Genomic DNA, 27,803 nt, shown 5'->3' on the forward strand with positions numbered 1-27,803 from the left:
TTCTCACTTCAATCATCCCCATTTTTTCTTCTAAATCTACTGCATTTTTGTGATTCTCTCCATTCTTCAGAGGATGACTGCATATTACATGATCTTCAAAACACTGAGTGAACAAGAACAGATTGGTATGTTTTCATATACTGTGTTTGTATTCATGTATTTCATGAATGCAACCACATACCATTAATAACTAAATTTAGCTTTTACTAAGCATGATTGCACAACAGAAGAGGCAAACACAATTTATTTAACTTCTGCATTTTATTCTGAAACCGATGACCTAAATTTTAGGAATAAAGATTTCATGGGCAAATATAACAGGAAAGGATGAAACAAAGGTGCCATGAATCACTAACTGAAAAATATTCTTCTGCCATAAATGAAGGGGGAAAAAAAGGCATTTATTACATTTTGCTGTATGAAAATTTAATAAAAATTTGTATCCAGTATATGAAGTTATAGTTCGGATCAGAACAATCTAGATCATCAGTTTCCTTTCACTTCTAGTTTTTAGTTAATAAACACCCCCAAACGCCTTTATTGTATGGCTTTTTCAAAATGCAGTGGCAAAACTAAGCAGGAAAATGCAACTCACAGTTAAGGGGTGGGGGGAGGGTGTTTAAAAAAAAAAAATAATCACACTCCATGACTTATATGCTTTTAGGCAGGCAATGAACTAAACCTAGATTTGCTTTGCCTTTCCCATACATTGTGGTAAGCCTGCACAGAAGTATTATTGAAACAAAAACTGCTTTACATTAGTTTGTTTTATACATAAACTCTCCCTGTGCAAGGTCAGCAAACCTTAACCTTCTGCAAAAAAGATTAAAATATTCCAACCTGTAGTTTAGTATCCTCACCCTAATCTTAAGGAACAGTCCTGCAAAACAAGTGTCCAACAGTTACACAGAAGACAGAACTATTTTTTAGACTAGTTGCAATACTTCATCCTGTGAAAGACTTCTGGAAGTACTTAAACATTCAATACAACAAGCTTATGTAGCTGATAAAGACCATTTCCTTTTTCAGACTGCATTTTGGACTGGTCAATAAGATGCTGAGAATCCACCTAATCAAAAGAAGTAAGATGAAATTCAGAACACATACTTAAGAATGTTTTCCTATATAACATAGTTAAGGAAGAGAGTCTTCAAGAGTTTTGAGAGTTTCAAATCATACAGAAATTTTCAGTTCCATGCCCCACATGTCAAGCACTACAAAAATGTTCTACCTCATGGTTTCATTGAGTCAGAATACTATTCTACAACCAATTCCAAAGCACTATAGGTAGTATTTTATGGGATTATGTAAGAAAAATGTCCTGAGATTCTTCAGATGCAGTGGGGAAAATTCTGATCCAAGGTCTATTCATTAACTTGCTATAGAAGCACCAATATAACTGAATGGGAGATTATCTTCATACTACCAAGGATAACTGAATTTGAAACATGAAAATAGAAACATTTTGTCTTCAGGCAGTATACCAAAACACACCCTAATCCCTTGGTGAATGTCAACTAGAAATACATGCCCTTGGTGCTTGGTTACTGTTGTCAATCTTTTCAAGGAGAGCAGTACCCCTCAACTTGTATGACTTGGGATTGTAGGGGAAGAAGCACAGGAGGGGTGCACGTAGAAATGTTACTCCTGCAACCAGTAATTCCTCAGCCCCTGTTACTTAAGAAAATGCACAGCTACATGAGGAAATTATTAGCCTACAGAATTTCTTACAGAAAGACAGACAAAATTTTCAGAGTAGGAAGCTAAACTTTTCAGCTTTGTGAACCCTTCCTGGGTTTCAAGAAAATTTGCCTCTTATCTGATTCCACCACATCCATTCTAAAGCAAGCCACGTTTCTGCCTCTTTAAAAGGGAAAAGCTACCTGAAGGCACAGCAACCCAAACCAAAACTGAAATGCACTGCATTCAGGTAAATTCTAAACAAGGCAAGTGTATCAGTCTTTTGTTTAGGCCATGGCTGTTTAACAGAAAGAATACGAAATTTTAACATCCAACAAAAGTTGCCTTTACAGTCTCTCTCACCCTTAAAAATCATGAAGTGTTCTGTTTGAAAAGCCTAAACATTCATATACACACAAAATTAAACAAAACATCCAAACTGAGCAGACTACAAAAGTATTAATAGAGACAAATGTACACACAATAGTTCTTATGTCTTAAATTTGACTCTAAAATGCTGTCAGTATTTGAAAATTCAATACTCTTAAAAAAGATATCCCTACAAAGGAACCTTTCCCTTTGAGCACTTAACTAACTGTATTGTGGATCTTGAACTATGCTTCTTAAGGAAAAATATTTTTTTCTCTGTGCTCTTACCTGATTCCATGCATATGGCTTCTCATACCATGTAGGAACAATTCTATCTCGAGGCTTTGGTTTGCAGATTAAACTGAAATTACATCAAAAAAGTCTTCAGAAACACACTATTTGATTAATTATAAAGACAAAAGAATGATTATATTAGATACAACTCTGCATTTACAAGGTGTCTGTACTGAAGGGAATCTTGAATTCCCCTGTTAATCAGATTTGTTCGCTTCTCTGTACTTTGCCCCTCTAATGCAGGAAGCCAAAATACAAATTTTCAGAGACATTAAGCATGCCAGAATGTATTTTCTTACAAAGAAAATAACGCTTCAGGTATTTTTAATTTACAAAGTAAACTCTCTTTTATTTCATAAGTTTATGCACTAGAATGTATAATATAGTTATTTTTAGAGTATTTTGTTTTGCATGACAACTCAATTACTATAGATTGTCTGTCTGCTCCAGTTATTTCCTCAAGCTGTACCAAGTACAACAGTAGTAGACTTTAATTAATTCTGTCTAGATGTGTTTTTCAAACACTGATTTTAGTCGTAAGTAGTGGTGACATGTTGTAAATAAAATGAGCTTTTGAAAAATGGAAAAAAAAAAATTACGTAAGACTGTTCAGGATAAATTTTTTACATATTTACTCTTGCTAATAAAAGGTCAGTATTTTTCCAAGACATAAAACAAAGTACAATCAAGGAAAAAAAAAGTATTCAAAATGAAAAAATATTTTACACAAAGGAACAGAAGACATCATGACAATAACCAAACTACTACTACTTCAAAAAGGTTGAAGAGTAAAAACTATCTGTAGGATCACTGAAGCAGAATCAGTAAAAGCACAAAGATTCCAATTCGCTCTACTCCAAAAAGGTATAAAATCCTTAAGAAAAAGCAGCAGAGAAGAGTGATGAGAATGACAAAGTCAGACAGTTGGCACTGACTGCACAGGGGAACATACCAACACTGAAGACCTATGCTGGCTGCTCCTTCCCCTCACAACTGGCTGGAGCTGTCTGAACCATCAACTAAAAAAGGAGCCAGAACAGCAGCCAAGTGTTCACATATCTAAAGAAACAGCAGTGACATTTTTGTGCCTTGAATCCAGCATCTAAGTGTTGATGTCCAAGCATAAGCTCCCATTATTGTCACAGTCCCCTTCAAAAATGCTTTGTGGTTTGGCTTCTCTCTACTTTCCTTGACTCCTCCCTACACTTGTTACAGTATGAATCACAAGCAAACTGTTCGTTTTTGAAGTTTAAGCATGGCACTACATGGCAGTGTCCAAAAGCAATGCATACACCAACTGGCCCGAGGTATTTTGATATAAACAGGAAATTAAATATTGCATCAGCAGCATGCTCCACAGCTGGTATTTTACCAAAAATCTTCTAGACAGGAAATGTATTCAGCTTGCTGTCAGTCTGCCCTCATGCTTCTTAAGTTGAAAGGACAAGCAGCATACATCTCTGAGCTGCAGCCTTTGTGAAGCTGTACTACTGCTTCTGGAAGCACACACAACCCACTGCAGCTGGAAGCTGCTGACACACTGGCAGCATGCACAATGTAACACACAAACCAAAAGTAATCACTCTGCTCCCTCATCATATCCAAAATGTCTGCTGGTCAGACAACATATTAGGTATCTCCACATCTGGCAGTTGTTTATGCTCTTAACTTCATTTCCAGTGCCCTCAAAAGGTTAAGGCTGACTTCCCTGATGCATGTTAAACTATGAAATACTCCACATCAAATTTCCTTTTGAGCTTTGGAAATTAGAAGTATAGGTACTTGCTTTCAACTAAAAGCAGTGTAATTTCCTGCCCCCCCATAGATGGGAATGGTAGAAGGGGGGGGGGGGGGGGGAAGGCAGGGGGGAAATTAACTGAACATGTATGTTCAGAAACAAGTGTCACAATTCAACTCCAGCTGGCACCAACACAGCCACTCACTGATAATCCATCTGATAGTGTAGAGGAAGGGCTGCTGAACTTAAAGGCATCTGATCTTTATCAGTATGAGGAAGTGCCTCACTTTGGGATAAAGTTACTTTAGAAAAGCTCTATTTGCCAGAAATGGCACATCTCACAGAGGAGGCAAATATTTGAGGGCATAACGCAACTCAATTCACACCGAGCCAGAGCTCTTTCTTAAATCTGCTCAGTACAGAGCCAGGTCAGGATGGGAAACGTCTACTGCTGATGCAGACAGCACTAAAGCACATTTACATGCAGGAGAAGATTTTTCACAGCATACTCAGAAGTGGCAGACATTAGAAGGAGCTGTTACAGGAATACTATACTAAATGAGCTCCCCTAAACACTTCCCACACACCACAAGCTGAAAAAATTCTCAAGACTGGCTGCACTGATCCACAATACTTCTTTCAGAAGCACTCCACAAGAAGCAGGGAGGCCTACTGGAAAAAAAGCAGGTAATAAATTAACCTGTAACTTCTAGCCATTAACTTGGCCAACACCTATCCTACTACACAAGGCTGTTGAGGGAGGAAAAGCAACACACAATTTAAATTTAATGTACAGGAAAAAATAATAATATAAATCTTTCTGCACTTCCATGCCATAGGACATTATTAGGTTTGTCCTGGGCACACAAAGCAAAGATACATCAGAACTGGTATCCCGTACAACAGGTTTTACAATCTAGGTTTTATGACTCTTAAGCAATCAGGCTTCCTTGAAGAACCAGTGTTTCCACAAGAAGTCTAAAGTTGTTGAGTATACTGCTTTATAAATAAACAAAGTAAATTAAATGCATCATTAAATGAGAACATATATTATTTCCCCAAAGCCTAATCTAAGCTATGCTTCAAGCAATCATTTATTTTGGTTTTGCTGAGACTGTGAAACAGAAGATCTTATTTCTACCAAATTATTACCACAGAAGTTTCTGACGAACGTTCTCCTGCAGCTGTGTCATTATCTCTTGTCCAGAACACACTGCACATTCACAGAGCAGCTTATTAATGGCTGTCCTTAGGATGTTTATCTGTAAAAATACCAGTGACAGAATACAAGGCACTCTAAATCAGCACTAGTTTTGGATTATATTATACTGGCATGAAGGCGATTATAGCACCCATGCCACCAAACTTCAAACGGAATATTGTTAACATAAGCAAAAAATTATCTGAAGCTTTAGAAGTGCTTCTTCCTCCAGCTGCTCAAAGATATTATGCTCAGCCATTTGTTATCACAGTCTTCAAGGTTACTCAGATATGCCATAAACCAGAGGCTCCCACTTGCCTTGATTATTTCCAACATGCAATTCCTTCTGTAAAAGCTTTGAGGACCCGTATCTGTCCATAATTTTCATACGCACAACAGCTTGGTGTTACCAAGGCTAAAGTGTCATGAATACAGACATCACATACACCAAATCAGTGTTTTCAGCAAACAACAGCTCACAGTAAGTTTACCAGCATGTCCACTGTGTCCTTTAAAAGCCTCTAGAAATGACTAGTCATTACCTAATGTACCTGCTCTGTACAAAGAACTAATGAAGGCATGTACAGTCTTTCACTGTCTGAAGCACAGGTCAAACATAGCTTACTGTTCTGCACAACAGTGTATGTACTTACTTGCCTCTGGCAGATTTTTGTCTACAAGTTGCAGAAAGGCTGTAAATGACGAATGTAGGGAGTTTCATTGTTTGTGTAGTTAATCTGCTGTGAGAGAAGCAGCTTGATACAGACAGCTTAGAGATGTAAAATCCAACTGAAAATTGCAAAGCAGTAATGCTAGGCTGACTAGTAAAAACTGACTAGGGCAAAACTGATGCTGTTGTTTTGGAAGGTGTACAAACTATTGTTCTACAGTATTTTATTTTTTTCAAAGTGTATGGAGGAGTAACTCTCTTTCCTCCGATAAGAATCCAAAGCCATAAACAGGTAGTACACTAAAAAAAAATTTCAACAAATCAAGCAACAAAACCACAGCTTAAAATGAGTTATACTAACTCTTAAAAAATGACAAGCTCTGACACACTGGATTCTACTTATTTCGTAACATGGTGAAAATTCTTGTGCATGTTTTACCTCTGATATATCTTCCATTCCAAAATGCACATCAAATGTCAGTTCCATGTCATTTTCTGGAAATAGTGGAGCCCCACAAGTTTGACTCCAACCCAAGCCACACAGAACACCAGTAAAATGCTTTCCACTTTTATCAACCCTGTATGAAGAAAAAAGAGCCTTGCCTAGAAATGCTGAAATTAAACACACATATAGACAGACTTAAAGGAATGGTCTAAGCCATGCCAACCAAGATACAGGTGTTTTAAAGAAACTAAAAAACATTCAGAGGCATTTACACCTAATTAAACTGTTTTTTAAATATAGTGACAAAGCACAACTGAAGTTCTGGTTATGAAAACATACCATCACAAAACTTAAGAAAACCATACACATGCAAAAGTAAAAGCTAGCTTCACTATGTTAAAGTGACAGTCTATAGGTGCAGAACTTAAAGCAATTCAGAATTCAATTTTTACAAAATTTATTCAGGTTTCTCTCCTCATATAGATTTCAAACATGCCAGATTCTACAGTTTATCTTTCTAGGCTTTCAGCATGATTTTCAGGAAGTATATTGCCTTATAATGAGCATATAGCCTGCAGCATCAATTCAGAAGTTCAGGAAACAAGTTACCTTAGGTACTACTATACTAGAATTACATGAACAGAAAGAGAACTTAAATTAAGAAAATCAAGAACTTAAGAAGATAAAAATAAAATTCTATCATCAATTTTCAAGAGTCTCAAATAAAAGAAAAGAACCACCACTTTTTTAAATGTATGATACCTGAGCTCTATAGCAGGAGCAAACAGCATACTGAGGAGTGCAAGCAGGCCAGGAATAGGAGGCATTAAAGATGTTTCCTCTAAAATCACAGTAGATCCTGCCACAAAAAGAAAAGAAAAAAATAAAATCTAAGGAGTAACTAATGGAAATGAAACCTCAACAAGATGTAGTATAGAACTACAGTGGCATCTTTAGCTTGTAAAGCTATTCATATAAAACCAAAAGCCTAGAGAAACTGACCAGACGTTTTTATTAAGCATTACCAGTTGTATTTGCTGATACAGAAGCAGCAACCAACAACTGCTGAAAGGGATCTTCTGGAGCATCACAGACAACAACAGAGTTTATGCTTTCCTTTTGTATCAAAACCATTCTGAGGAGGAAATAAATATTTTCAACATTAGAAAACTGTACAAACATGTAAAACAATGAAATCTCAATAAATAGCAGTTACTGGCTGAACATTACCTGAATACCATGTAACACTGCCTATAGTAGTTACATAATGTTTGTAAGTAACTTTAATAAAATTATTCTTGACATTTTACATAGCAGTAGCATGCATATGAATGCAATTTAGCTTTTTCAATGAATACAAATTCTGTAAAAATCTGTAAGAGAACTAGGATGAGTTTTTCTTATTTATCAAAAATAATACTTGAGAACATGCCTATACTTCACAGTAGAAGTCTTCTCCTACCTGAACTGGGACACTCTTGTCATAGTGTAGCATTTCACCTCATAAGGAGTGAAGGGGCCAAAGACTGTCACCTTCAAAAAGAGAACAAATTATATTCTAAGGAGCCAGCACCTGGATCTCTCCACACTTCAACATGTGCTGAGTAACAATGAATTGATAAACAGTATTTTCATTTTGCATCTGAAGCTACCCTTGCTTGTTGAGGCACCTAAATAAAGATACTGTATTTTCACAGGTGCAGGGGTTTTCCAACTTCATCTCGCTTAAAAACAACCATAAGTTCAGACTTCATAGAGCATCTAACAAAGTAGGTTATTTTTGTTCACATGAGGAGGGTATTTAACCATGAAAACATTAAAATGTATGTAACTGAGTAGTTAAACAGGACTACTCCTGTGGGTAAACTGAACATGATTAGGTGCTTCAAAATCTGGAAATTCATAAAATCTGAAATGAGAACAATTACAATGTAGATGAGGATAAACATGTAACTAGAATGCAGAACATTCCAGTTTAGATGTGACTAGGTATCTCAAAATGTGTAAGTATGAATAAATTCTGAGTTTGGAATTGGCAGCAGAAGAAACACTCACTCCATTAGTACCAGTTGCTGGAGAGCCCACTGCACCACCTATCCTAGCTGCTTACCTATCACCAGCTGAGGAAGAACAAACCACTATGTGTAGTAAAACCAAAATGTTCACATTTCATGAAAAATCAATAGGATTGTAAATCCAGCTTTTTGCTGCAGCTCATATAATGAAGACTACCATGGTGTGGATACTGAATTCATCTCAGCTTCACCTTCATTCTGCAGTGGTTCAAAGTGCTGCTTTAGGATGTTAGACAAGTTGGTTCAATTAGCTCTTAGGCTATAATTCAAAACTTTTAAAAAGCTGCAACAGATGCCTGTAATGATGGTCACATGGCTTTCTACCAATAGAAAGTAGAATGCACTATGAAAGGCATTATCTCCATTGTAACATGAGAAGCAGAGGTGTGTAGCAACATATCAAAACAGAGTTACCTTATGGGTTGGCACTTTGCATTGATTGTCAGAAAAACAGTTTAGCAATCTCTCAATGAGATTCTTTTTGTTCTCTCTTGAAGGTACAGCCACATTCTCTTCTTTTGTTACTTGGTCCAAAGAAAAACTCTCAAGCGAATCGTGGCTTTGCTATGTAGTAATGGAAGAGCATTAAAGCCATGGCACAGCTGATATGTTTGTCAAAAATTTTACAAACTTGAGGTCCTACTAAAAGAACATGCATGGCTGCATATGACTCCAAAACCCAATGCTCTTATCACCTTTCAGATTATATAGAACATAAAAATGGAAGACAGTTAAAACTGTGAAACGGTTACATTTTTTCAACATTTCAAAGACTAGCGTAGCAGTCCAATTGATGGAATCATCTCCTGGAAAACATCTCTTTCAAAAGATGTTTCAAAGCAGCAATGCTTTTGTCCAACAGCTCAATATGAATTATAACACAACACAGAAACCTATTGTCCCATTCAAGTTTTAATCTTGCCAAATCCCATGGCATCAGTGAAGACTAGAGCTCAACTTCTCAGGACAGTCTGAGCTGAAATACATTAGTCGAAGGAGAGTAGAAGCAGCTTACTCAATACGTACTTGTGATTCACATGATTCTACTGCTAGTTCAGCATAACATTCTTCAATAAGCACATCTCGAATATTCACAAGCTCTTTGAACTTTGAGTGATGAAAAACATCCACATGCAGGACACCATGCACAAATGAATGCACCTTGGCTAGAAGAGTATAGCCATTTACTAGTGAGGCAAATCTCTGGCTAGCACTGTAACTCCACCATTCCCCACACACAAGAGATTTTGCAGATGGACGCATCTTGCATATCTTGAATTCTAAAGCCTAGAGGAAGAACATTGAAAACAATGCTTACCTGAGTAAAGAATCAGAATGAAAATGTTTTTTCTCAAACTGTTTGAATTAATAATGATAAATGACTTAATTATTGCAGTGGCTTATGTTCATTCCTAAGACTGCTGTAAAGCTACTGGCCTAATTCCAATTCAGTTACTGCTAACACAGTTACACATTACAGCTCATATTGTTTGATGTTGTAGATAGTTGCTGATGAATCAAGGGAAACAGCACAAATAAAAGATAATTCAGTATTAATTCACAATCCACATGAAAATCTTTGGAGTGTAGAGATGTCTTCTCTGGAAAAATCTTTACAATCAATGGTTCTGTTCGACTAAGGTAACGGAAAATGTGCCCAGACCACTGCAGCTATCCTGTCCCTGGCAGGCAAGAGTTAATTAAGTTCTCACTATATGTAATAATGCCTTTGAATAAATTTACAACAAAAACTAAAGTTTTTTTCTAGCCAGTCATTAAAATTGGCCATTAAAAGATTAGGCCTGAGGTGAAAATAACACTTCCCTTTAGTAAATCCGAAACAAAGAAAATCTCCACAACAAACCACCCCCCGCCCCCAACCAAAAAAGGATGCCTCTTGCCAAAACTAATTTTATTTTACAAAAGCAATTATAAAAGAAAAACAAATAAAATTAACCCTGTGAAGACATAATAGTTAGAAAACATAAATAAACCCATATTTCTGCTTGTTTACTTCTCATTTTCATCATTAAAAGCCTCAGAATAAAGTTAGTATGATAGATCTGTTTTAATTAACTTTTAAAAAATCTGAATGAGGCCTGGAAAGCAGAATTTCACTTTAAGCCTTAGCTATTTTATTTGTAAATACAGCTCTAGAGTATTTTTTCTGAAAAGATATTTTAAAAGACCCTCAGATTTATGTTACAGATCACTGTTTAATTATCGAGACAATTCTGTCTGAAAAGATCCACATAAAGCCAGTAAGTAGTTCAAAGAACAGCAAAGCAGCACAAGGCAAAACCAGAGACTTCTAGCTTTGTTAAATTTATGTCCAGCATCTCCTACATATTTGTCCTGTAACTATAGTGTAGGAGAGCAGGAGCTTTGATGGAGCAATCACTCTGCACAGTAACTGTATGCAAGGTATTTGCCCATGGAGACGTGTGCCTTGCAGGCAGGAAGAGATACTAAGCTCAACACTAGATTAAAGTACTCACTGATAGTTTCTCATCTCTGGGCTGTTTTCTAGGCTCTATAAACCTCTATCATTTGCTCAGAGCTTTGTTAAACTGAAGCAAAGCTGACCTATTGCTCTGTTACTCCTGAGCTTTCCATATAAGCAAGCAATAGCAGAACCAGAACAACATTCTCCTGTGTTCTACTTCGCATACAACTGATAGATCACAAAGAAACTGATAACCAAAAGCAACAAGCATCAAAAGGCAGCTGTTAGAGCAATTTCCTCTCTACTGCTACTATTACTGTGATTACAGGTGGGAAGGAAGATCCCACTATGTTGACCCCACAGAAACAGGACTAGCTCAAATATGCAGCTAAAAACAAACAAAAGAATACAAACAATGATGGTTTTTATAGCTGGTCAGGTAGCAAATCCAGGCTTTCTTTTCTTTCTTTTTTTAACCTTCTCTTGCAAGTATCCCTGAAAACACAAGGAAGATAACTTTTCCTGCAATTAAATGCAATGCAATTCAGTTGCACTGAGAATTATTGCTCTGTGTGTACACATCTGTAGAAAACATATCCACCTATTAGTGAAGGTGATTAGTAGGTACTCCTATTAACAAAATAGATGTTACTTCATTATTATTCTGAAAAGCATCATGCTTTGAAGTGCTCCTCTGTTAGCCAGACAAGACATGAAAATACCTATTAAACAGCAGTAAATAGCATCACCTACCTGGAAGGGAAGCTCTCGAAGATGGCTGGGAATCTCTTTTAAATTCTTTAAGGGCACTTTTGATCTATTGCCATAATCCACATAAAAAACCTGGGGAAAGAAAAACACCAACCAAACCAACCAAAACAAATAAATGCAAAAACCAAGAGCATCTGCAGAGACTCCACAACATTAGAAGTGTCACTCTTGGGGGAAGCAAAGCAACAATTTAACAATTATAGTACAACACAATCTTAAGTGAATTGGCAGCAAATTCAGTCTGCAAAACACACAAATGAAATAATCTCAAGAATAATAGAAATATAATAGGTCAAAACTTATCATGCATATTATTTGATGACTTGGCTTAAACATCCATTGATAACACAAATAATCTGCTAAATACAGAAAAGAAATTTCTCTGAAAAGTTCTAATTCTTCCCCTGCAATTAAATCTATACAAACTTATTTCTTAAGTGAGTGATACTACCTAATAATTGCTTTTAGATAAGCAGATATTAACATGGATCAAAGAGAAGGTTATGAGATTAGCACTATTATTCACTAATTTTCCATGATTTTAAATGGATGACAGTGTTCAGTATTTCCTCTATAGAAGTGACACCAGCTACGTTCAGAAAACAAGATATTCAAGGTGGGGAATGTGCTGTGCAAAGGCAAATATTACAATAACAAAATCTGTGGGTAACTGCTGAAAAGAACAGTGAGACTGAGAAATGAATACCAATTTTGAACAGTGCCATTAATTTTTCTTACTGATCCCCACACAGAAAGTCAAAACATGCCCACAAATTTGCTGATAATGTAGGAACTCAGCAACATAAATACTGGTATAAAAAGATCACATTGAATGGACATAAGAACTCAACATGAACAGAGAAAACAAAATGGTATGAAGTTAAAAAAAAATAAAATCATATCCTTTGGAATTTTTAACCATTTCTTCTAAAAATATTCCATTATTATTTATCAATTCTAATTAAATTTATCAAGGAGAAAGAACTGAGTATAAGATGACAGGAGGTCATTCATGCAAAAAAGCTGTGAAAAGGCAAATGTAGCATGTACCACATGAAGTATTTTTGAATGCAGAGGAGAAACATTGCTGGAAGGGCAATACTAGCGTCACTGCATAAGCAAAGGCACAGCTCTAAATATGGAAGCATGCATAATTCTGCTGCTTAAAACGGAGGTCAAAACAAAATAGATGAAGACCAGGTGAACAGAAAGTCAGTGTGGTACAGACAACAGAGAACAACATGCTTCTATCAGCAAAATAAAATGCAAGAAGACAAAAAAATGAAGGGGAATAAAAGAAGAAAAAAAAATGTAAATGAGATGAAGAACCACTGGCAGAACAAGAAGCTTAGGCAAACTGGTCACGAATTACTAAAAACTGCCAATACAGTGAGGGCAAGAAACTTACTACTCAAATAGATCTTAATATATTTATGAAGAGAAAGTGATAGGGCTGGTGCCAGCAATGCAACACTGGACTCTGATCTCAGCATTCCTTACCACGTTTTCAGTGTTACTGGAGGTTTCAGTCTTTAGTTTGCTTCGGTCTGCTTCAGCACACAAGTCTTTAGCGTATCAACAATAGTTTCTCAATTTAGTACTAAAATATTCCTATGCTCTGGGGGAAAAAACCACCTTCATACATCATTTCTGGCAACATTCTACTGATGTTTACTGATCTTCAGTTCTAATTCTATGTATTTCTTTGATGGAATATTTAGAATCATGAACATAGTGCTTTGTAAAGTCAAAAAACAAAAGCACGGCTTCAAGATTGTTAACTCAATTACATCCTATCAATTCAGTATGACATAACATATTACTGTACCTCAGCAAAATCTCCGCAAACACACAGAATACGAGCTCTATAGTATCCTCCATTTTCTGCAGCAGTGAATGGAGCCAGACAAACCAACTCCGGATGTGGAGACACTGGTAAATCCATCAGGTTCTGGTAGTTAATTTCAGCAGTTAGATCCTGGAGTGCTTTCCTATTTTTCTCATTGATCCTGTAACCCCAGAAGTGTCCAACTTCCACTATCTTGAAGTATAAAATAATTAAGATAAAAATCAGATTTCATATTTCATTCTTCTGCATCACATATAAAACATATCTAAGCAAAATAAATGAAAGCACTCCTACTTCTGACAGACATAGGAGTGTTCTCATACTGCAATAATGCAGTGAGCATTTCTCCCTCGTAATTAGATGCGATTTGAAAATGTTTATTTGCTGTGCAACTGCAATGCACTTTCAATCTAAACAAATCCTGATATAAGCATTACTAAAACACAGAAAATTAAGGAAAGACTGCCTATATGTTTCTAAAACAAATTAACATTCAGAAAACAGTTGATTAGACAGATGCATACAGATTGAGAGCACTTCTCTTAGTAATGCAGGAGCGGCAACATCTATCAACAAATCAGCATATATACCACTTGGATTAGCCATCCTTTAAGAAACTGACAAGAACACACTACTATTTAAACACAACTGAATAAAATAAGTAGTCTTTTCAAGCGCCTTACTGATCTCATATAATACATTTCTGATGCTGTAACAAATGTTCATAATAAAAAAAGAATCTTTAGTATTAAACAGGAGTAGCATAGAGAGTTACGTGACTGGAATGTGTCTAAATCAAATCCATGCATAAATTTGGTCCGAGAGACTCGCTGAACAAAAAGAAGCTATTTTCTGCACTTGCTAAATGCATCACTATCAAGAGCTGTTTTAACACTGCAGCCTATACTTTCCACTGGCTCAGTGGTTTGTATTTTCTCATTAGTATTATTTCAGGAGCATGTATATTGCTTGCTATTACTTAATTTGTTCAGATGACAGTTAATACAAGGCATACAAACTCTCAGCTTGAGAATTCAGAAATATTTATATATACAGATAGTTCCCCCCAACACAGCATCATTTGTACATGCAATATTTTTCCCAGTGAGCATGCAGTACCATAACTTCATCTAATCTTTCATGCCTATAGTTGCTGAAGAAAACTACCAATCAATAATAACCAGGCAAATGGCCCAAGTACCTACTAATTCTCCTTTTCTATAGTGTACACAAATATTTTACCTTTCCCATTAATCCTCTTTGTCTACTTCCAACTAACATCTACTGCTAGCAAATCCCACAAATTTTGCCAAGTGCAAATATATTTAAATGTCTGAAATTTGCCACAAGCTGTTTAACAAAGAACTACACTACAAATTATACCAATGTTCTCCACACCTTTTAAAGATCACTCTATGCTAAAAACATTATTAGTCCCCATTCTTCACAGTTAAGCTTGCAGGATCATGTCTACAATGTTATCCAAGTACCAATTATTAGCCATGACCTGCTTTAGATGTAGGACATTCTTACCTCTGTTATCTTGATAGACAGAAGGTGATCTGGGATCATCTTTGACTGCTGTAAAGTACCAAATGAAACTTCCACAGGCTCCACTGTCTTCTTCTGATAGTCCACATTTACTCTAAGAAGTTTGCAGAATAAACATGCTAAACGCTTCACTTACGAGTAAAAACTCAAAAGTTTGTTTTCATTTGCTTCTCAAGGTGTCCCTAGGGCACATTTACACACTTACTGACTCTGTTTACAAATAGATGAAATCAATTTGAATGTAAAATGACCATGCAGAACAAAAATACTACAGAGACAGTTTGAATCTTAGTATGACCAAATACAGGAAGATAAAACACCAAGATGAAACTGTGACATTGACTTACTAGAAATCCAGGGAATTGATAGTGAGGACTTTTGAGAAGGTATGCTTTCTAAGCTTTTTTTCCCCTTACATAAACTGAGTACACTACAGCACAAAATCTATCTTCTTTTTAGATATAAAATACTCTTGAGAAAAGCTGAGAATTCAAATTAGTCTTTCAGCCGAGAAGGATTCCTCTCAAAAATTAATTTTCACAAAGACTGTGTTGTTCTGGGCACAGTGAAACTGCTAACTTTTTATTACAAATTAAAAACCATCAACTTAAACTGACATATTCACGGGCACTTTAACCTTTCCACTCCACTCCTGCCTCCGTATTTTAGATTTCTTATTTTAAAATATTAAAATGACTGCAGATCCATCAGAAGTTAGGCAGATTATCATTTTAGCAAGTTACTTGTATGACCTGAAGCAGAGAATCACAGATAGCATGTAATATTTAAGAAACACACAAGTCAGATTTTTCTAGCAAGAGCAGGTGCAGACAAGAGAAACGCACTACACACACTCCACCGTATTTTGTTATATGTCTCCCCATTTTCCCCTTTCTTTTATATCCCCAAATGCCACCCCTTATTTATTTTGGTACTAGCAATTCCCACATTGTCTCTAGCACAAATGGAAATACATTTGAGCACCTATATTCAATGTACCAAAGGCAAATGGCATGGCCTAGAACCTTACAACCCCCCAGTGCAGACACAGAGTTCTCTTAAAACATCATTAAATAATAAATAAATACTTAGCACAATCACATTACTTCAAGTCTTGCAAAAACATTCTGCTTATATGAAGTTTACACACCTGTTCTTTGAACTTAAAATGTCCTCCTTGGTGACACTTCCAAGGAAATTCCCACTGAATCCAGCAAACCTCATTTCACTGCAAAGAAACCCATTTTCCATATGCCATACAATTACCTTTGATACTTCACACCTGTCCCATCTTGCATTTGCCTTCCAATATCCTCTGGAAAATGAACATCCAGCTCCAGAGGAATTTTCAGTTGTGACATCTTGACTGACAGGTACACTGCAGGAAGAATCTTAAAGCCCTCCATGGGGTCACGAGAAAACTCCACAAAAGCCCTGTTCCAAAAAACCCCACCAAATAAAACTGCAACAAATACTTGACAAGGAATCAAAACCCAATGAAAATCCCCACAAAGCCCATAATTTCTTCTCTCTGTCTCTATCTTGTCAGTCCAGCAAACAGCAAAACTCAGGTTCCTTACAGGTTTTGTCTACTGCTCTCATGCACCTTAAAACTTTGTCATGCTAGCTGGAAGACAACTTTCTAACATTCTCACAAGCACATACCAGATTTACTACGCATATTTAGTACAAATAGGAAGGCTGCAAAAACATACATGAGAAAAGAATTAAAGATTGGAAAAGGCATAAGAAGGGCTACATGAATTAAGTTTGGACAGTTGTAGCCCTGAGTTGGCCAGACAATTTGCTGAAATAGCCAGTTGTGTGCATGTTGTGCATAACCATCTGACTATATACTGAATTTAGCTCATCTGTACAAGTCAGAAATACAGACAAATCAGCTGCAAGTAAGGTCCACTGTTAGCCAACAGAAGAGACAAAACAGAAGGCAGTCTCTAACTCAGCTAGTTTAGCTAATGTTATTCCAACCAATGCACATCAAACTTCAAAATCACCTTTTTTACTCTAGACATTAGAAGGAAATTAGAAGTGTTGAGAATAAATAAATCATTTTGTCAGTGCATCCCTGACAAAGAAGGAAATTGATTACCACATTCATAACTGAGAGCATGAGGAAGGCTGGATACTTAAAAATATTTTATACTTACTTTGATCCATCATAGGCAATAGATTTTACCTGCCCACATTGTCTAAACAGTGATTGCAACTGTTTATGGTATAGATATCCATATGGAGGAATATTCCTCAACTGTTAAGAAAAATCAGTTAAATTTAGATACATTCAATTATACACATTCAGTTCACCTAAATAGCTTCCTCCCTCCTTCACCTAAGCTGCAATAGTGAATTACCGAGTTAAGGCACAACAGCTTGCACACCTGCAGAATGGTTATGGATGGGTACATGCTTCTTAAGGATGACAGACAGAGCAACCTCCTGGTCTTCCTACAAGGTGCTCTTACATGGAGTAGACTAATGAGACCCAGGTCAGGATAAAAGTAGTCAGAGGACTTTTTACATCCTTGTCACACACCATTAGGAACTATACACACCGTAACAGCTGTGAGAACAGTCTCTCATATTGAGAGCTTGAGGAACTTGCAACACTTGTGCCCAAGAAGACCACTGACACTGATGAAAATATTGCAGTTACTTTTTCCTTCAAGATAACAAGCAGTTGATATATGAAAAGATTGTTACATACATTGAAAGTAAATAGGTCCTTAAAGTTAGCAGTTTAATCTTATCTTCATGCCACAAGATTGCATCTAGCATGAAATTTTGCTTCAATAACTTTAAATAGTATGCTAAAAACATACATAAATGTGTTTGTGTCCATGTATTACCATGCCAGTGTCTCCTTCAGTACAGAGCTAGCCTGTGTCTTGGGTAATCAGAAAAGCGCACAAAAAAATTCCTGTCCTTTTCAGTGAGCTTTTATGAGTTCCTCTCCTACCTTCTCACTGAATTATTTTCTTGTGCCAATAAAAGTCTATTCTTTGAGGCCCACTGGTTTGTAGGTCTGTTTTTTTAAGCATAAGTCATGGTTATTTCACAGTGTTATACCTAATTCAGATAGACCAAACATTTTCCTCGTTTAGGTTGTGTACTATTTTGCAAAATCAGCATAGCCATTTTGAACTTGCACTTACCCTGACTGAAAAAAAAAAATTCCAAAGAAGGTAAAAAGTAAGCAGAGCACAATACTAGAGCAGCCTAAAAGCAACAAGCATATGTGCACTATCAAGTAGATGGCAAAGCAGTAACAATGTTGCAATAGCGCAATTCATAAATACTCATTAAAAGGTATCCTTGATAGTCCTGTGTTATTTTTTAAACCTTTTATTAGTTCTATGAAATTTGTTGGCCTGTGGAAGACTAGCAAAAATGGCACAGGGGCAGATCTCTAGCAATTCTTCTAAAACTGCCCACCCACACAATATTTGTTTTGCTAAAGAAAGGGAGATAGAAGAGAAGACAACTTACCAAGTGAGGATCAGAGGAGGTAAGTATTTCTGTTCTTGCCCAAGACAGAACAAAACTTAAATATACCACCCAAACACTACATATCTTTACTACTTGATTCTTTATTAGTCATTCACCTTCTTAACATACCATGACAGTGGTTTTCGGATCTTTGCCAGCAAGGTTCTTCATAGCAATTTCTTTGTCACATCTTCCAAAAGTAAAGTAGTTCGGATAGAAAGCACCAGCTATTACAACCTGAAGTCAACACAAATGTTTGTTATTTGTTTTCTTGCAAAAAGATACACTAGCAACATAAAGAAATACCAAGAGATTTTCATATGAAGACTTGTTTTCCTGTCTCTTTCCAGGGATTACTGTAATTGCAAGCTTAATGTTGAATAATGGGGACCCTTAAAAATATCCTTTCATGAAAAGAATTCAATTTCTGGAACAATTTTACATCAGCTCAGCTCTATGTAGACTTGCTCTATGAAAACTTTAATTATTAGTCTTTGACAAAGATTAGTCTAGATACACTGTTGAATTAAGCTCACTCTGACCTGGGATTGTTTTGATGAACTGTCAGAAGTAAAGTAACAGACAAGGGACCAGCTTAGTGTAAATTCTGAACCGCTAAAAGTATCATTAATTATCCTTCCAAGTTGTCCAAAACAAGTTTTTTTTTCATCTGCAATCTGAAAATCTACTGAGAATTTTGAAACATGAGTGTACTAGATCATCAATACTAGTGTATGAAAATCCAGTTATAACTATTGCAAGTATTGGTTTCCCCTGAAAAGTCAACAAAGCATTACCTGCAAAATGAAGCGCTGTTTGTATACAAATTCCTGATCCACAGCAGACGGTTGAGTATTAACATACATGTTAAATGCTTTGACTCGCACTTTCAAATTGTGAAATAACTCTGACACCTGAAATTTGAACTTTAAGTTACACATTGAACAGATCCAAACTGTCCATAAATCAAAACAAAAGCTGTTTGTAGAAGTCTAAAAAAGTATGCAAACTCCCCTCCTGTGGCCAGTTCTGGAGCCCCTATTACAAGAGGGATATGGACATGCTGGAACGTGTCCAGAGAAGGGCCATGAGGATGGTCAGAGGGCTGGAGCACCTCTCCTATGAGGACAGACTGAAGGAGTTGGGACTGTTCAGTCTGGAGAAGAGAAGGCTCCAAGGTGACCTAATTGTGGCCTTCCAGTATCTGAAGGGGGCCTACAAGAAGGCTGGGGAGGGACTTCTCAGGATATCAGGTAGTGATAGAACTAGGGGGAACAGAATGAAGCTGGAGGTGGGGAGATTCAGGCTGGATGTGAGGAGGAAGTTCTTCACCATGAGAGTGGTGAAGCCCTGTAATGGGTTGTCCAGGGAGGTGGTTGAGGCCCCATCCCTGGAGGTGTTTAAGACCAGGCTGGATGAGGCTCGGACCAGCCTGATCCAGTGTGGGATGTCCCTGCCCATGGCAGGGGGGTTGGAACTAGATGATCCTCGTGGTCCCTTCCAACCCTGACTGATACTATGATACATTGACCCTAAGTATAGAATGAAAGTTATGTAACAAGAGAGAGCAGTCACACTAGAGCCAGCATATTTAAGGGACCTACAAAACTAGCAAATACCAGAGGTCTCTTCCAAAAAATATTAAAAGTATGTTAAACAGTCAAGAATTTAATTCACAGTATCACAGTATAACCAAGGTTGGAAGAGACCCCAAGGATCATCAAGTCCAACCTGTTCCAACAGACCTCACAACTAGACCATGGCACCAAGTGCCACGTCCAATCTCCCCTTGAACACCTCCAGGGACGGCGACTCCACCACCTCCCTGGGGAGCCCATTCCAATGGCGAACGACTCGCTCGGTGAAGAACTTTTTCCTCACCTCGAGTCTAAACCTCCCCTGGCACAGCTTGAGACTGTGTCCCCTTGTTCTGGTGCTGGTTGCCTGGGAGAAGAGACCAACCCCTTCCTGTCTACAACCACCTTCCAGGTAGTTGCAGAGGGCAATGAGGTCACCCCTGATCCTTCTCTTCTCCAGGCTAAACAATCCCAACTCCCTCAGCCTCTCAATTCCACATTGTTTATGTTAAAAAACAAACAAAAAACCACCCTGTTTATCTAAAAGTCAGCAGTCTGCTTTCAACCTCTGTTTCTGAGCTAAAATAATACTCAAGGCAGCACATCTACAGGCTTTACCAAGAGCCATCTCTCCATGGTGTCAATAGAATAGAATTAACCAGGTTAGAAAAGACCTTCAAGATCATCAAGTCCAACCTATCACCCAACACCATCTAATCAACTAAACCATGGCACCAAGTGCCTTCTCCAGTCTCTTCCTAAACACTTCCACTGATGGTGACTCCACCACCTCCCTGGGCAGCCCATTCCAATGGCCAATCACTCTTTCTGTGAAGAACTTCTTCCTAACATCCAGCTTAAACCTCCCCTGGCACAGCTTGAGACTGTGTCCTCTTGTTCTGGTGCTGGCTGCCTGGGAGAAGAGACCAACCCCCACCTGGCTACAACCTCCCTTCAAGGAGTTGCAGACAGCAGTAAGGTCTCCCCTGAGCCTCCTCCTCTCCAGACTAAGCAACCCCAGCTCCCTCAGTCTCTCCTCATAGGGTTTGTAATCCAAACCCCTCAACAGCTTTTGTTGCCCTTCTCTGGACACATTCCAGCAAGTCAACATGTTTCCTAAACTGAGGGGCCCAGAACTGGACACAGTACTCAAGGTGTGGCCTAACCAGTACTGGGTACAGGGGCACAATGACTTCCCTGCTCCTGCTGGTCACACTATTCCTGATATAGGCCACAATGCTTCTTGGCCACCTGAGCACACTGCTGGCTCATGTTCAGCCTACTATCAACCAGTACCCTCAGGTCCCTTTCTGCCTGGCCTCTCTCCAGCCACTCTGACCCCAGCCTGTAGCACTGCAGGGGGTTGTTCGTGGCCAATGTGTAGAACCCAGCACTTAGAAGTGTTAAATCTCATGCCATTGGACTCTGCCCATCTGTCCAGCCTGTCAAGGTCCTGCTGCAGAGTCAATTAGCTACTTAGAGTCCATGTCTCTTAGATCTGAGTATTTGGCCTTATTAATGCATAAATGGCTATATAACATCCATTCTTCTGAAGAATGGACATCTGGCTTGGTTAGTATTACAGTTACTTTCCTAATTTCTTTCCTGTTTTTTGAAACCATATATAAATGGGGTCTCTGCAACTACTTGAGAGAAAAGAGGGGGAAATACTACCCAAGTGTTCACTATGGCCACAGGTAATAAAGTTTCTGCCTGAAATTGTATTGGCAAATAATTAATAGTACTACCCCTCCTTCTCCAAACAAACAAAATACAAAAATGCATGAAGAAAATATGCATCTCTATATAAATATGTAATAATACAAGAGGTTTACCCAAGATCTTAAAAATAAAAGAAGTAGAAAATATGGGAAGTTAAATCTTTCTGCTCATAAAAATTTATTTTCTATTGCAGCATACCTCTCTGATCCTCTTGATATGAATATAATTCAATCGACCCCACTCAAGCTCTCTCTGGAAAAGAAAGTGAAAAATGTGAATGAAAAATTGTCAGAAACTTGTTTCTTCATGTGCTAGCAAGCTTTCTCTCGTTGTTTGTGTGGACACAAATAATAACTATATAGAGTGATTGAAGAATTTGATCTCATTTCACATCTTCCTTTGCACTCCTATCAATCTAATGTTGTGACATGTATGAAAATACAAGCCAATTACACATTTGACTAATAAACTACACTCTGATTACCAGCAGCGCAGCTATGAGTCATCTGAATTTTTCATATAAACCCACAAGCCCACCTACTGTGTGGTGTTACTACAGAATCTGCTTAAAGATGGACATTTTTTCCAAAAAGATCAGACTTGTTTATCTGGATGCATAACCTTATCAGACAGATTCTGACCTACTCATCATAATCCAGTGTATATTATGCACTGGTGTTCATAAGGCATAGTAAGCTCTGAAAAAAGCAGAGAAATAAAAAAAGCATTTATCTTATACAGACAAACAGAAGACTGCAGGCAATTGTTGTGTGCATACTACTGGGAGGGGTTGTGACTGATGCACACACAGTATCTTCCATCTTTCAGGGTCTGGGGGATTTTTGGGAGGGATAGGGAGATTTGTGTGTTTCTTTGGGAGGAAAAAAAGACACACATATTAAAAATATTTCTTTCAACTACAACTCACTTTCCCTTTTCAGATTTGGTTTCAAACTCTCTGGCCACTGTTGATTCATATGTGAAAGGGACTACATAGGATTGCCTTCAGATTCTCAGCACTGGATTCAAAGATTCATGTTCTCCCAAAGCCCATTTACTTATGAAGAATCTTAAATCCTAACTATTACAGAGAAAGATTGCTAGCAAAAATTTCTTACTAAGCATACAAACCACTCCAGCGATGGAATCCAACATTTAATGGAAAACCTTTAACAGAAAAAAAGTTTAACTAACCTTAGGATTTTTCAGCTCTCCTCTTTGTCTGCAGGCCTGCCATGCCTAAGAAAGAAGTGGTGTGGTATTCAGGCACAAATTGTAGTGCTTTAGTAATACTTATTACAAATATTAATGTTGCATTTAACACTACAGAGTTTCCTCCATACTTACACTGTAGATAATTTTGTAACACCCATTTAAAAACCTGGGGCTAACCCAGACTATAAACATTTAAGCATAAGAGAGTGCAATGAAATCTGAATCACAGTAATTTAGGTTGGAGGAGACTTCAACTGTACTTATGTCCTGCACAGCAGGGCCAATTTAGATCAGATTTCTGAGGGTTTTGTCTATAAAACCTAGAAACCTTGACAGACCTTCATGGCTATACCTGCTCTGTGCTGGAGACCTGATTACAGACCACCTGAGCTCCTTTCGATCCTTTATTATTTAGTGATTATAGTCTAAAATAAGGCTTGCCTGGTTGGTTCCTATGCAGATAAGTACTTCTCACTCTAACGAGTAGCCTTACTAAATTTTGTTGAGAGTGGGCAAGAACTCCAGGTTTTCCTTTGCTCATATGTGAGTAGACAAAGTGGAGTGGCTGCAAAATGTGATTCTAAGAATGTGTTACTTGAGACCTGAAAGTGTGGCAGGGTTATAAATGTTGTATCACAACATGCTAAAGAACAAGAAATTGCTGTAGGAAGATAACCACTCTGCCTTCAAGTCAGCTTAGAGGCATGCATCTACAGACTGAAAAGCAGTTTAAGCACTATTGGATTAATTGTAATTGCATATACTGCCTCAAACTTGCCATCAGCTCCTGCAACTAAATTGGAAAAATAGCATTTAGGTCACTGAATTTCTGGATGTAGCTTAGAGATTCTGGATCTTGGTGCACTCCAAAAGCCAACTGAGGATTTTATGTTTCAAGGCTTTAAAAGACTAAGCCCTAATTTGTGCTGGGAGAGGTACGATAACTACCTGATAACACAGCAACATACAACAGGCTATGCCTCTAGGTTTCTGAGAGGAGACAGCCTGATTATTAAAGCACATGCAAACATTCATAAATAAAATGAACAACTTAAATGATTTGATGCTGTAATAAAGCAGGCTACCTTCAGAACCTCTTTTCTCCTTGCTTTGAGACAAAAGTGAACTGAGTGATTCAGACACAGTTCCAACAAGGATGTCTCTCTCTGGTAGAGAAATTAACACACTCAGAATGTTAATGAAGATAATCTCACTATTAGGCAGCAAATCTGTGACAGCTGCCTGCAAAATCCACTTGTAGTTTGACAGCAAGCCACCTCATAGTACAATTGTTTAGCTTACTTAGGACAATATTAATATAGTTGAAGCACCAGACTGCAGGTCCTTACTTTGATCAAGGCTTTCTATGTACTGATTTTAAATACTGCTTTTGACATCCACCACTTCCATACCCAAGCCTGCTAATATGCCGTAAAAATGATGACATGAGTACAGAAAAGAGGAGCCTGCTTTCACCAAAGGGAAAAAGGCCAACACACACAAAATGGAAAAAATTCAACCTGGATCTGAATATTTCAGAGTCTCCAGAAGATTACAGAACATGTCAGATCATTCATAACTAAAACACTGGAGTCTCAAGAGCAAGTTCCTCCAGAAGAAATCTTTGTGTGCTATACCAGCTCCACCTGGAACAGAGGCTGACTACTGTCCATGGTACTGGATTACTACCAGCCAAGAGTACACAAAAATCACATTTGGACCAAAAAAAATAAAAAAATTATCAAGTCAGTGCTATGAAGTCTGGAGAAAGGACACCAAACTCACTTTCTACTAGAATTTACAGGTCCAAACAGCCCTTGGTTAAAAGGGAGCTAACAACAGCACTGAGTCTCTGGAATTTTATTTTTGGTTACTACATAGAGACAATCAGAACTAGCAGTATCAGAGAGTGGGACACCGCCTTCAAAAAGTATCACTACAATAGGAGTGATGTGAAGCTTTTAACAATTTCAAAGCACAAACACTGCACTGATCCCACAAAGCTGAGATGCTCTGCCTCAATCTATCAGATTTCACAGGAAGATATGCCAGAAAAATGACTTACCTTAAATGCATTCACAATCGCAACACAGTCACTCTTACAATTCTCAGCAAAAAACAGTTTGTTCCTGGGAATAGAAATGAAAAGAACTATCAACCAATTTTACTTTTTTTCCCCTTATTTCTTGAATATGTTATACAGCTCAGAATGCTACACTTCTAACCACCTTCCAGGACTTCAATATATAAGGTTAATATGTTTACTATAATTACTCGTTCTTATTCACATCTCCTTACTGAAGGGAAGATGAGTAGGATTGAAAAAAAACAACCCAAAACCATCTTACATTAAAAAAAAAAAATAACACTAACAGCCATATTCACATCAGAAGGGCAAAAATGAAGAATCAGATCTTGTAGTCCAAAAAAGGATGAGTTAGCTCAGTGATACTAGTTGGTTGACATAAAACCAGGTATCAGTACGTCAGCTGCCCTGGAAATGCCTCCTTTTGCACTGCTTGGCACTTCAACCAAAAATTAAGACTTGTGATACGGAAAACTATATTTAGTGGTCAGATCAGCCCTCTGCCCCCATATTTAGTCAGGAAGTTGTAAAACACCTAGGGTTATACCTGTATCCATCGATGTGGTGTTTGAAAGGCACAGCAAAAAAATTCCGCAAAGAAAGGGCTGCAGCTACAAGAAGAAAAAAAGTATCAAAATGAAACCCTGCAAATCACTTGCCAGAACTTTTCTTTGCAAATATGTTTTTCTTTCAGTTACCTATAATAAGACATTCTTCTAAACACCCGAACACGTGCCCAAGGACTATCAGTTTTCCAAGATGCAGGTCCACTGGCAAGTGTGCCAATACCTTTCCAAGGAAAGTCAGCTCACCATCATATGGATTTTCTTCAGTTTGCACACAGGTGGTTAATGCTCCCAGCTAAAGAAATTGAAATGGATTCACTTGTGAAAGCTGACAAAGTAGATAACACCCGTTGTTTGTGACAAAACAGACAAGAAGCAAGCAATTATCTCAAAGCAACATCAATTAGTATCAAAACTGTAATTAAGTTGAAGTTCTTGAATCAATTTTAAAAGCTTAGTATTTTGAAACCAAAGCTCCCAGTGCATACACTTAATATAAAAAGCAAGCTACAAATGATAAAATTACCATTTCTTACACACTTTGGAGAAGTTTAACACAGTGAATGCTCACCCCCATACAAACTTTCTAACTGAAAAGCATGATCACCAACTTCCTCACCAAGATCACAAAGGGATCATCAGGGTGCTCCCTAGGCATTATTAGGCGAAATGTAAGATTTTGCTACTTATTAATAAACAATTTCACCTATGGAGTTCAAGTTCTCATGTTTTTTTCCAATTCTGTCTCATCACAGATATTAGTTCACAAACAGTATCATTATTCCCTGATGAAATTGTAATCTTGTTGTAATGAAATAGCTGCACAAATTATGCTGAAGAGGACAGTATCCAAACAACATTCAAATGTGAAAAAATATTCTTCAGACACAGCTCCTGTTTGGTATCCCAGCTAAGGATACTACTATCCTAAATACAAAGATAATCACTTCTACTGTACATTTTTATTACCTTAACGCGAAAAGAATGCCTACCTCTTTCAGCTGAAGTATGGTACGTTCAATATCATGTACAGCTGGTGGGGAAAGAGCTGTCAACAGCAAATCTTTTGGTCCTCCCATATCAAGCATTTTTATTTTTAAGACTGTAGCTCCCAATGGACAACGCTGAAGTAAAGATAGTGTCACTGTTATTTTTCCCACACGGGAAGCATGCTGAATATGAAAAAAAGTTTAAGTCTACAATTCTGTAAAGCCTGGAATAAATTTTGTGTAATTGAGGATTTTTCTGTTTTTCTTTTAACAGATTGCATATTTCTAATCTGTATCCATTTTAGTGTAATAATACATCTCTTTCTATGAAGAAAACTATGTGGAATGGTCTTTGTCAATTATTTAACAACATGAGTCTCCTTCAGTATTAGAGTTACTAATAATTATTCAAACTGTACACTGTCATCAGAGAAGGTAAGGTAAAATGGCTCTGCTGTGGCTGCATGCATCAAACAACATGTTCCCCAAAAGGCTTACCAGTATCTCAGGTATTGGCTTCTCTGGAATAAAGTTTGTCCAGAAGTCCTTGTATACAAGCCTGTAACAATACCCTTGGGAAACACGTCCAGCACGACCTTCACATAAAACAATAAATCACCAATTTATAAAAGGAACAAGCTTCAGGCTGTTCAAAACCCATCCACCTACAAGCCTTCTGGGCAGCTAAGCAGCACACAACAGCTGATGTTGCAGGCTGACCATTATTTTGCTCTTGGAGCAGGGGAAGAATGTGAGGAGTTCCCCTGCGGAGGAAGGAGTAGCAGAGAAAACATGTGATGAACTGACCACAACCCTCATTTCCCATCCACCCTGTATTGCTCAGAGAGAGGAGGTAGAGAAGTGGGAGCCAAGTTGAGCCAAAGAAGGGAAATGTGGAGGGGAAAGTATTTAAAGATTCAGCTTTATTTCTCATTATCCTACTCTGATGTGATTGGTAGTAAGTTCAATTAATTTCCCTAAGACAGTCTGTTTTGCCTGTGATGGCAATTGCTGAACGATCTCCCTGTCCTTGTCTTTATTTAGGAGCCTTT

At 37.6% G+C, this 27,803-nt stretch overlaps 1 protein-coding gene across 1 annotated transcript in view; it reads right to left on the reverse strand.

Annotated features, from left to right (window-relative positions):
• Positions 1-907: 907 nt before the first annotated feature.
• The window catches only part of TDRD9 (tudor domain containing 9), a 44,329-nt gene continuing 17,433 nt past the window's right edge, over positions 908-27,803 (reverse strand). Inside the window, exons 12-34 of the mRNA XM_054161777.1 lie at positions 27,250-27,347; positions 26,755-26,886; positions 25,895-26,057; positions 25,744-25,807; positions 25,176-25,239; positions 23,090-23,134; positions 22,094-22,147; positions 19,394-19,510; positions 18,726-18,833; positions 17,258-17,358; positions 16,356-16,523; positions 15,072-15,183; positions 13,518-13,730; positions 11,672-11,761; positions 9,499-9,759; positions 8,887-9,036; positions 7,860-7,930; positions 7,423-7,532; positions 7,160-7,256; positions 6,392-6,530; positions 5,234-5,343; positions 2,338-2,410; positions 908-1,069 (exon numbers count right to left, since the gene is read on the reverse strand). Coding sequence (XP_054017752.1) covers positions 974-1,069; positions 2,338-2,410; positions 5,234-5,343; positions 6,392-6,530; positions 7,160-7,256; positions 7,423-7,532; positions 7,860-7,930; positions 8,887-9,036; positions 9,499-9,759; positions 11,672-11,761; positions 13,518-13,730; positions 15,072-15,183; positions 16,356-16,523; positions 17,258-17,358; positions 18,726-18,833; positions 19,394-19,510; positions 22,094-22,147; positions 23,090-23,134; positions 25,176-25,239; positions 25,744-25,807; positions 25,895-26,057; positions 26,755-26,886; positions 27,250-27,347 — 2,636 coding nt within the window. The 3' untranslated portion in view covers positions 908-973. The remainder of the gene's footprint in view (positions 1,070-2,337; positions 2,411-5,233; positions 5,344-6,391; positions 6,531-7,159; positions 7,257-7,422; positions 7,533-7,859; positions 7,931-8,886; positions 9,037-9,498; positions 9,760-11,671; positions 11,762-13,517; positions 13,731-15,071; positions 15,184-16,355; positions 16,524-17,257; positions 17,359-18,725; positions 18,834-19,393; positions 19,511-22,093; positions 22,148-23,089; positions 23,135-25,175; positions 25,240-25,743; positions 25,808-25,894; positions 26,058-26,754; positions 26,887-27,249; positions 27,348-27,803) is intronic.

The sequence above is a fragment of the Dryobates pubescens genome, chromosome 5 (genome assembly GCF_014839835.1).
Source record: "Dryobates pubescens isolate bDryPub1 chromosome 5, bDryPub1.pri, whole genome shotgun sequence".
In the NCBI taxonomy this organism is placed as follows: Eukaryota; Metazoa; Chordata; class Aves; order Piciformes; family Picidae; genus Dryobates; species Dryobates pubescens.